General features: G+C 42.5%; 1 protein-coding gene across 1 annotated transcript in view; it reads right to left on the bottom strand.

Annotated features, from left to right (window-relative positions):
• Positions 1-762: 762 nt before the first annotated feature.
• LOC122799708 (ras-GEF domain-containing family member 1C-like) overlaps positions 763-11,352 on the bottom strand; it is a gene marked incomplete in the record, with an annotated part of 1,592,823 nt that continues 1,582,233 nt past the window's right edge. The window contains 1 exon segment of the mRNA XM_044068944.1: positions 763-839. Within this exon segment, the coding sequence (XP_043924879.1) occupies positions 763-839 (77 nt within the window).

Genomic DNA, 11,352 nt, shown 5'->3' with positions numbered 1-11,352 from the left:
TTAGCAATTCCTGACAGGAAATTTAACCACTGTAGAATCGGTTAGAGAAAAAAAACCGAAGGCTTACAGAAACTGTGTAAACACAACCTTAGGTGTACAAACCGAGAACTTTAACACAGTAAAAAGTTCAGTTATAGAGTTTAACCTAAAAGGCCCTGGATTGAAAGGGGCGCCAAAACAAACTCTACCCAATCACACACAATAAGTCCAGTACTCAATCGAACACAGCAATAGCAATAGCAAAAGCAATAGCCGTTAAAACGGCTTTTGTGAGATATAAGCACAAAAACTGACAGAAAAAGTAGTAATAAAAGCTACTCAGCCCAGCCAGCTCGAGACCACGTCCTTGCAGTTAAGCGGCAAACGAGATCTGGGGGACTGTTGGTGGTGCATCCTGGGATATAGTAAGCTCAGCCAATAAGAGACTTCGCTCTTTGGCATAAGCGTGCCGAGTCGGAGCCGAGGGATCGGCTCCGAACCCATCATTCAGAATGTAGGCGAGATAGGATCACATAACATCTACAAAATTAAAGAGGCCGTAACAGTGAAATAAAATCAAAGGGGATGATGTTTGCAATTAAGCATTTAGTTTCAAGCACCACAAAAATTTTTTGTTTTAACATCTGATTTATGCAGCACAATGCGATACAGAAGAGGTAATGCACAGTTAATTGCCATACAGAACACTATACAGACTTTTCTGTGATTCCAAAAACAGGGGAGGACACCTTACTTATACTTTAGTGTCAATGGTAGACATTCTTACCTTAAGGATTTCCACCTGTCCTTTTCAGGTTGATTCTCTGGGCTTTCACTTTCATAAGAAGCCAAATACAGATCTGTGTGTGACAGGAAATGGGATTAGTGACTGCGGTGAGTTCTGATGTGCACCATTTGCAGACAGTTCAATATCTAGAAAACATCTCTTGAAGGGACTACGAAAACACTGGAAGTCTACACTTAGAAGCATCACAATTTACTGCTAATGTGTATTTTTTTCTTCCATTCCCCAGGACCTTGCCTAAAAGCTCCTCAACCTTTGGTCAATTAGTTCATTTGTCCTGGTGGAATGGCAGCCTGGTACTCCTGGGCTAGACAACTGCCCCACTGCCCATCAGTTCCTGCACATTCCATTGTCCATAAAAGTCGGGTGTTATTGAGCAGGCCAAGTTGCTGGTTCTACAGGCTGGCATATTCTCTCCTGCTAGGAACCCCCAACCTACCCTTGGTGGCTCCTATAAGCCTCAACTGCTCTCTCCCTAGAGGAAGCATGCTTCCACATGCTAGTTTCCCCTCGGCTATTTAGAACAAATGCACTATGGTAATGCAAGCGCGCCTGGCCCAGGACACCACTGGGGAAGCACCTAATGCCCCCACTAGGTGTCACTCATGTGGTTAGCCACAGCCACCATCCCCACCCAGGATGGGTAAGCCAGCAGAGGTTATTCATGCCCAACCTCCATGACCAGATCTTACAGACAGCCAAGCCGCTAGTCTGCACCACAGTCAAACTTTATGCTTTTACACTTAAAAGAAATGCTTTGATAAAAATATATGTTTTTTTTTCTCCTATGTATTCCACTATAGGTACTAGCCTAGAGTGAGAATCATTAAACTAAAACTACACAGGTCCTACAGCATTTCAAAAACGTGCTTTATACTATGTTTTTGGTGCTTCCCAGTTGATGTTCTAAGGATCATGCACAGACATGCAGTATTCGCAGACAGTTCAATATCCAGAAAACATCTCTTGAAGGGACTATGAATACAGTGGAAGTCTACACTTAGAAGCTTCACTGCTTACTGCTCAACACTTGATACACATGCGGCTCATATTCAACACTTAATACACATGCAGTTCATATTCGACACTTAATACACATGCGGTTCATAGTCAACACAATACACATGCAGTTCATATTCGACACTTAATACACGTGGTTCATATTCAACACTTTACATATGTGGTTCATACTTTACACGGCATTTCAATGCAACTTCAAATGGACACAGACTACTTGATTTGCATTTTGCACATCAGTTAAAATGTTTTAATTCTGTAAAGTCTGCAACAGTTAAAGAATACAAAAAGAAAAATACATGGTATCCCTCGAAGTCTCAGAAAACCCAGTATGTAATCTATACTGGGTCAAAAACAAACCAAGAAGAAACTTCGCAGCGTGGAGGGTGTGAAGTTCACTCCTTAAATTGTGTTATGCACCTAAGTCAAACTGTAAAATACGTACTACAAAATAATAAAATAGAAAATTATAAAACACAAACAGAAATAAAATTAGAAAATAGAAATAAAAACAGAAAAACAAAAATAATAGGTAATCAACTGTGGACCATCTATTTTCTATTTATTATTTTGTATTACATATTTTACAGTTTGATTTTTATTAGTGAACTAGGTGCATAATTCAAGGGGTGAACTTCACACCCTCCACACTACGAAGTTTCTGCTTAGTTTGTTCAACTGTTTAAGAATAATGCATCTGAGCTCCTCAAACATTAACTACACTAACATTAGCATTTTTAGTTATTAGCCTTTTCCATTCTATTTCACATACCTCTATAAAAAACAGTTGTTTTAAGATCTCAGACTCTCGCTTTACTTTCACTACCTTGTACATTCATGTAAGAAATCCTTCTCTCTCTCTCTCTCTCTCTCCCTCTGGCTGAGCTACCACAGACTCTTTACAAATAATGATTCTGACCCTTTACTTTCACTACCTTGTACATTCCTGTAAGAAATCCTTCTCTCACTCTCTGGCTGAGCTACTACAGACTCTTTACAAACAATAATGCTAAGGCAGTTTGTTAAATGGGATCCCCTAATGCAAGGATACTTTGTCTTCATTAGCAGGTTCAACTTCAACAAATAAACTGTAAGCAACAAAAAAATTAGACCCTCAAAAGGGAGGTAGGTGTACTAAACACAAAATTCATCTCTCTTCTTTGAATGCTGGCACCACTGTCTTCATTTGTGCAAGAAAATACAGTGTCATAAGTATACTTACCACACTAAATAAGGACATGACACACAAACCCACATATGTGTAGGTACTCACTAGTAATTTACCAAAAGATCAGAGGCCTCCCAAACTTACACACAACAATGCAAAAAACAATCGCAACACAACACACACACCAGTGTCTCAACAAATAAGGCCCTAAGGTGTATAATACCACAAAACCTAACGTACTGGTTCCCCTCACCACGCCGGATAAGGAGCGGGTTATAGTTAGCTACCTGTCAGGTGCCAGGATCTGTCATGTCACTCAAGTTCACAAAACACTCAACCACAAGTACTGGTATGTGTCCGTCACAGTTCATGTGGGGGTGAATGACTTGAGATGTACCTCACTACATTATATGAAGGGAGATATGACTGAGCTCTCAGATTTTATATCACAGGCCTTAAGCAGCATTTTACCTTCTTTAAGGACGATGCCACAATACAAACAAAAAAATGATTAACTTTAACAAATGGCTTAGCTTCTGGTGTCAGTCCAAGGGGATTCAATATCTGTCAGCCATTAGACATGCTTGACAGGCCACACTGCTTTGCCTGAGATGGTCTGCAACTGTTTCCTCCAAGTTTTCTGGATACTGGCAAAGGGATTAGCCTCCACTATTTTGTCTTTTTTAGCCACTGTCAAACTAACCAACCTCTCAACATAATAAAATCCTCTCTAAGTGCACTCAAAAGTACTGCTGCTTAACGTTACAAGTCTAAACGAGAAACTGCACTCCCTGGAAGCACTCCTCACTTTGGAAGATGCTGACATCTGCGCAGTCACCAAGACATAGTTCAAAGGTGGGGAAAGCATCCTGGCTTTGCAGGGCTACAACGCCTTCCACACAAAAAGACCACAAACTGAGCATGAAAGAACCAAAGGAAGAGGTGTATCCATCTTCATTAAGGATAAGTACACCTCGAGACTAGTCAAACAGTAGGACTCTGAGTTACTCCACATCCAGTTAACTACAAGCAAAGCACTCTACTGCGTCATAGCTAGCTATAGGTCCCCTAGCATGACACAGGAAAAGCATACTGCATTACATGGACTTACTGAAGTCACTTGCCATACAGCCCAACACCTTAAGCATGGGTGATTTTAATTAACCTAACATCAACAGGAGAAACATACATGACTACAAACAAGCTGGCTCAGAGGTTCTTGGATTTGTCAATGCAAATGGCTCTGAAACAGCTAGTCAGCACACCCACATGAGGCTCAAATGTCCTGGGCATAATACTAGCTAACATCAGAGAGTAGTGCACCCTCCTCCCGTATGATGTCCTCCCTAGTAAGATCGGACCATAAATATGTCACACTTGATGTAGTTATAACACCAGACATCCCATCAAGCTCAAAAACACTTAAGAATTTTCAAAGACAAATTACATCCTAAGTGATGGTATAAGAAGTTTCAAAGCCCCTTCAAGCACAGATTAACATGGACTCCTATGCAAAGTTGTACACCATTGCCCTGTTTAACCACTTAAGCATTTGTACAGAATTGGCTGTACCTGACGAGGTTAAAACCAGGTCTTGCTGAAAAAAAAACAGTTATGTAAAATCTTACCATAACCACAGATGTCCTTCTCTTCCATGTTGCAGTATTGCTTGGGTTATCCTCTGCTTGGTACCCAAACGTATAGCCAGTATACAAAACCTAGTAGTCACAGGTACGTGGGGCATATGACATTGGCCTAGGGAGCGTGGGCCATAAAAGCGACACCTGCACGTACCTTTCCTAAGAACTGAACACTCCAGTTGGACTCTAGTCCCAGGACAGCTATACAAGTCCTGTGCCATCCAGGGAAGAAGAGATTAGATGGAAAGGAGGAGGGAAGGAATAAATGAATACTGCAACGTGGCAGAGAAGGACATCCGTGGTCATGGTAAGATTGTGCACAAGTAATCCACGTCCTTCTATTCTCAGGTTACAGTATTCTCACTGTGGAAGAGAAGGACATCTGTGGTTCTGGTAAGATTTTACACAACTAATCCATATCCTCCTATTCTCAGGTTATATTATTCTTACTGTGGAAGAGAAGGACATCTATGGTCATGGTAAGATTTTACACAACTAATCCATGTCTTTCTATTCTCAGGTTACAGTATTCGCACTGTGGAAGATAAGGACATCTGTGGTTCTGGTAAGATTTTACACAATTAATCCATGTCCTTCTATTCTCAGGTTACAGTATTCTCACTGTGGAAGAGAAGGACATCTATGGTTATGGTAACATTTTACACAACTAATCCATGTCCTTCTATTCTCAGGTTACAGTATTCTCATGTGGAAGAGAAGGACATCTGTGGTTATGGTAACATTTTACACAACTAATCCATGTCCTTCTATTCTCAGGTTACAGTATTCTCATGTGGAAGAGAAGGACATCTATGGTTATGGTAACATTTTACACAACTAATCCATGTCCTTCTATTCTCAGGTTACAGTATTCTCACTGTGGAAGAGAAGGACATCTGTGGTTCTGGTAAGATTTTACACAACTAATCCATGTCCTTCTATTCTCAGGTTAACATTATTCTCACTGTGGAAGATAAGGACATCTGTGGTTCTGGTAAGATTTAACACAACTAATCCATGTCCTTCTATTCTCAGGTTACAGTATTCTCACTGTGGAAGAGAAGGACATCTATGGTTATGGTAACATTTTACACAACTAATCCATGTCCTTCTATTCTCAGGTTACAGTATTCTCACTGTGGAAGAGAAGGACATCTATGGTTATGGTAACATTTTACACAACTAATCCATGTCCTTCTATTCTCAGGTTACAGTATTCTCACTGTGGCAGAGAAGGACATCCGTGGTCATGGTAAGATTTTACACAACTAATCCATGTCCTTCTATTCTCAGGTTACAGTATTCTCATGTGGAAGAGAAGGACATCTGTGGTTATGGTAAGATTTTACACAACTAATCCATGTCCTTCTATTCTCAGGTTACAGTATTCTCATGTGGAAGAGAAGGACATCTGTGGTTATGGTAAGATTTTACACAACTAATCCATGTCCTTCTATTCTCAGGTTACAGTATTCTCATGTGGAAGAGAAGGACATCTGTGGTTATGGTAAGATTTTACACAACTAATCCATGTCCTTCTATTCTCAGGTTACAGTATTCTCATGTGGAAGAGAAGGACATCTATGGTTATGGTAACATTTTACACAACTAATCCATGTCCTTCTATTCTCAGGTTACACTATTCTCACTGTGGAATAGGAGGACACCTGTGGTTCATAGGTTCATAGGTAGGTACTAGGCTATCGGCCCAAGGGCCTATGTAAGCCTAGCCAACAAGGTTTCCTGGCTTATGCCACCCAAGAAAGTTATTTTCCTGTGCCACTATTGAGCAGAGACACAGAAGTGATCCCAGGGGTGTATTTCCTATTTCCCATCCACTCATCAAGATTTTTCTTGAAGAGTGCTAATGAAGAACTTTGCTCGACATAGATGGGTAGCCTGTCCCAAAGTATGGGAAGTCTTTGGGACAGGAATCTAGCCCTCCAGCATGTCCTGTTTATTGTGGTGACAAGGTTTAGGTCCCTAGAGCGTGTAGCTCAGAGGGATTGGGATTTCTTTAGGTGTAGCATGTCCAACAGCTTTGGGTTTGACATAGCTTTATATGTTATGCAGAGATCACCTCGGAATAGGTGATATGCTACGGAGTAAAGCTGGAGTTTTCTGAGGCGGTGAGTGTAGGGCATTTGTTTGAGGCCAGTAATCCTCTTTGTGAGGTACTTCTGTGGCCTTTCCAGCTGCTGCAGACATCTTGTGAGGTACATTCCAAAAGGGGCGTTGTACTCTATAATGGGTCTAATGAATGTCGGGTAGAGGAGAACAATGACCTCTTTTTTCCTGGATGAGAACCCTTTTATGATGATGTGTGCCATATAGAAGGACTTCCTGACTACTGTGACGATGTGACTATCAAAGGAGAAACTACTGTCCACCTGAGTCCCAAGGTCTCTTATCACGCATTTGGTGTTAAGTAGATTGTTGCCTATGTGGTAGTTCATAAGTACAGAGTTTTTACCAAAGGGGTTGACACTGCACTTTTTGGCATTGAGCTTGAGGCCATGGCTCTGACACCAGGCATCTGTCTCTGTGAGGCCCTTCTGTAGGATGTCCACATCATTTGGGGACTTGACTATGTCTCCTAGATTGCAGTCATCTGCAAACTTAGTTAGCCAGAGGCCTTCTGTGTTAGCCTGTACTTCAGAGAAGGAGATACCAAACAGGAGAGGTCCCAGGACAGAACCCTGTGGTACTCCACTTGTCACTGCTTTGAGGTCAGATTTGGAGTCTGCAACTTTTACAGTGTGGGTTCTGTCAGTGAGCCAGTTGGCAACCCATCTTGTGATGTAGGGATTTATACCTAGTTTAGTGAGTTCAGCTATAATTCCAGAATGGGGGATGGTGTTGAAAGCCTTGGCGAGGTCAAGATAGGCTGTGTGAAGCACCTTACCCTCATCTACGGCTTTGGTGACTGCCTCAAAAAAGTCGATCAGGTTCAGGAGGCATGATCTACTTTTCACAAACCCAAACTGGGTGGGATCCAGAGTTTGGAGGTTACCGATGTCTTTGTTTATGAGTTCCATGATGATACGTTTCATGGCCATGCAGACCAGGCTCATCAGGCTAATACGTCGATAGTTCCCAGGATAAGAAGTGGCTCCCCCTTTGTAGAGTGGAATAACTGTTGCTGTGCGCCATTCAGTGGGCACAAAGCCTGATGCAAGGCTATTATTGAACATGGTACTTAAGTGGGAAGCCAGTTCGTTCTGAAGTTCATGTAAAACGCAGCCTGGGATGTTGTCTGGTCCCATGGATGCTGTGTTTTTGGCTTTAGAGAGTGCAGCTTTTACCTGCGTAGTTGTGATTACAGGGACTGTGCATTCTTCCTGCATAGATATGGGCCCTTTAGGGGGTGGGGGTGGGGGGCAAAGTTAGCACTGAACCTATCTGCCAGGATGTTGGCAATATCAGTTTGTTCTATAATTTTCGAGCCTTTGTGCTGTAGCTCAGAGCAGATCTGGGTGTTGCCATCGAGATTCTTTAGAATGGTTTGTGGTTGTCCTTGAAATTAGTGGCGATTTTGTTTTCGTAGCTAGCTTTGGAGGATCTTATAAGGGATCTCAGCTTCTTACTGAGGCTGACAAGGGAGCTCCTCCACTCATGGGATTTTACTCTCTTTTGCAACAGTTTCTTCCTTCTGTTGTACAGTTTGTTTATGGCAGGGGACCACCAGATTGGCTTCCTTTTTTTGGAGGATAGCACGATCCATGCACTCATATAAGTGCTTATAGAGTGCATTTGTGTAGGATTCAGAAGTTGTAACTGTATTGTCCATCTGCATGGGTGTCATGAAGTTCACCACTTCTGTCTTAAGAAGCATGAAGTTGGCTTTGGAGAAATTTTTTACTGTGGTTTCCTTAATGGGGGGGGGGGATGTGGATATCAAGGGTGATTAGCTTATGGTCGGATCACACCAATGATGAGTTGACTTCAGGTGTGGAACACCGGTCACTCATGTTGGCAATGACTAGGGTCTAGGATATTGTTGCCCCTGGTGGGGGTGTGGATAAGTTGATCTAGGGCATTGGAGTTTATGAATTGCAGAAAGCATTGAGCTAAGGAGTTGGTACACAAGTAGTTTTCCCAGTTAATGGTGGGGTAGTTGAAGTCGCCCATTATTAGGGTGTTTGGTTGAACCCTAATATTTTCCAGTACATCAAGAAAAGAGGAGTGGGAATCCTGGGGCATGGTGGGGGATCTGTAACAAGCTACAATTTGGACTGCAGTTTTGCCCAGAGTTAGCTGCACTTGGATAACCTCGGATGCATTATGCTGAGCAACTAGCCTGGAGGTGTGGATATCCTTAATGAATATGGCCACATCTCCGCCTTTAGTGTTTTGGTCCAGGTTACATGGCCGAAAAGTGATGTATGAGTTACAGCCTGGTAGTGCAGGGGTGCTCTCTGGAGCCTTGAACCAGGTCTCAGTCACTGCACAGATATCGATGTTCTCCATTTTAAGGAGTGCCTCGAGTGAGTGCATTTTGAGATTTAGACTTCTAGCATTGAGTAACATTACCCTCAGTTTTTGCTTGCCTGTTCCTGTTATGGTGGTGAATTTTTTATTTGAACCCTGCCTAAAAAAGGCACTATAGGGGCAGCAAGAGCCTTAACCAGTATCCGGAATCCCAGGGGCGACAGGTGCAGGCCATCCGTGGCAAAGCATCGTGGTGTGTCGACCATGTCATCCCAAGCAGACAGATACTGGATCCCCTTAGAATGACACCAGAAGCTTAGCCAATTGTTGAAGTCAATAATTTTGTCCTTGTACTGCGGTATCATTCTGGGCGATGGCAGAATGCTACTCAGGGCTAGGGTCGTACCTGCCTGGGCTACAAGATCGGAGAGCTCTTCCATGTCTCTTTTCATGTAGTCCAGGGAGGTACGTCTCAGGTCATTCACACCAACATGGACAACGATAGAGTCATATTTGTACTTGTTGTGGAGTGACCTGAGTGCGTGGGTTATGTGGCGGATCCTGGCACCCGACAAGCAGCTGACAGTAACCGTCTCCTTGTTTAGCCTGATGAGCGGGACATCAGTGTGCATGACTATAGAGTCACCTATGACTAGTGTGTCGGGTAGGTTGTTTTGCCTTATTGGCTGTGGTTGAGTGGCACACTAGGTCTGTGGGCTATGTGCCATTGGGGTTGTGTTGGGGGATGGAGGTTGCTTGCGTTTCTGCCTTGGAGGTCTCTGTTGCTTAGTCAGATTATTACTGAGAGCCTCCGCAAATGTTTTTGTGTTACTATGTGTGGATTTTGGTGGTGTAGATTTAGTGAGACTATGTGATGAGTGTGGTGTGGTGCAAATGTTTACCTTCTCCTCATGACTGTCAAGTTCAGTCTTGGTTGGAGACAGCTTTACCTCTAGTTTGGCTAGATAAGTGCATCTCTCACAGGTTGTAGTGTTGGGTGGTAGGAGGAGAGGGTTGTCTGTGCACATGAGGCAATTTCTACATTGCCCCAAGATGTCGAGATTCATCAGATAGACAGGAGAGAACACTGGGAGCTGACCCTTGGGCATGCCTGAATAACAAACTATTTTCCTCTAGATAAGTGAGGAAATTGAGTACAAGAGCTGTTTTTCTCTAAGCCAGTGAGAAAAATAAGCACAAAAAATGTTTTCCTCTAGGTAATGAGGAAGACTGAGTGCTATAGTAATTTGTAGCTTATTTAGTGCTTACAAGTGCTGAGCACAAATAAGCAAATTTAAGTGCTAAAACTAAGAATCTGTATCTGCACTAGATAAGTTACAGGACAGAAAAGTGCAAATACAGGTTATGGCAACATTTTACACAACTAATCCATGTCTTTCTATTCTCAGGTTAACATTATTCTCACTGTGGAAGATAAGGACATCTGTGGTTCTGGTAAGATTTTACACAATTAATCCATGTCCTTCTATTCTCAGGTTACAGTATTCTCACTGTGGAAGAGAAGGACATCTATGGTCATGGTAAGATTTTACACAACTAATCCGTGTCCTTCTATTCTCAGGATACAGTATTCTCACTGTGGAAGAGAAAGAAGAGAAGGACATCTGTGGTTCTGGTAAGATTTTACACAACTAATCCATGTCCTTCTATTCTCAGGTTACAGTATTCTCACTGTGGAAGAGAAGGACATCTATGGTCATGGTAAGATTTTACATAACTAATCCATGTCCTTCAACTCTCGGGTTACAGTATTCTCACTGTGGAAGAGAAGGACATCTATGGTTCTGGTAAGATTTTACACAACTAATCCATGCCCTTCTATTCTCAGGTTACAGTATTCTCACTGTGGAAGAGAAGGACATCTGTGGTTCTGGTAAGATTTTACACAACTAATCCATGTCCTTCTATTCTCAGGTTACAGTATTCTCACTGTGGTAGAGAAGGACATCTATGGTCATGGTAACATTTTACACAACTAATCCATGTCCTTTTATTCTCATGTTACAGTATTCTCACTGTGGAAGAGAAGGACATAGTACAGTTGTACCTACCATAAATGTAGATGTTCGAGTGTCTTCACTGCTGCAGTCATTACACTTGGGTTATCCTGCCGTCAGACGGGCCCACAGTCGGCCAGAGTTCCAAAGTCTTGATCCAGCGTCAGTTGCTGTTGCTTCCTCCCTGACGTCAGTGCGCCAGGTGTACATAAGATGCAGCCGATGCCATTTTCTTCAGTTTTTCTTGCCCCAAATGTCAGGTGCCCCCCAAAATGGTAGGCAATACATATTGCT

This window comes from Protopterus annectens, chromosome 4.part0 (assembly GCF_019279795.1).
Source record: "Protopterus annectens isolate FY-2018-M chromosome 4.part0, PAN1.0, whole genome shotgun sequence".
In the NCBI taxonomy this organism is placed as follows: domain Eukaryota; kingdom Metazoa; phylum Chordata; order Ceratodontiformes; family Protopteridae; genus Protopterus; species Protopterus annectens.
The sequence above is the reverse complement of the archived record's forward strand: the minus strand, read 5'-3'. Positions and strand labels throughout refer to the sequence as shown.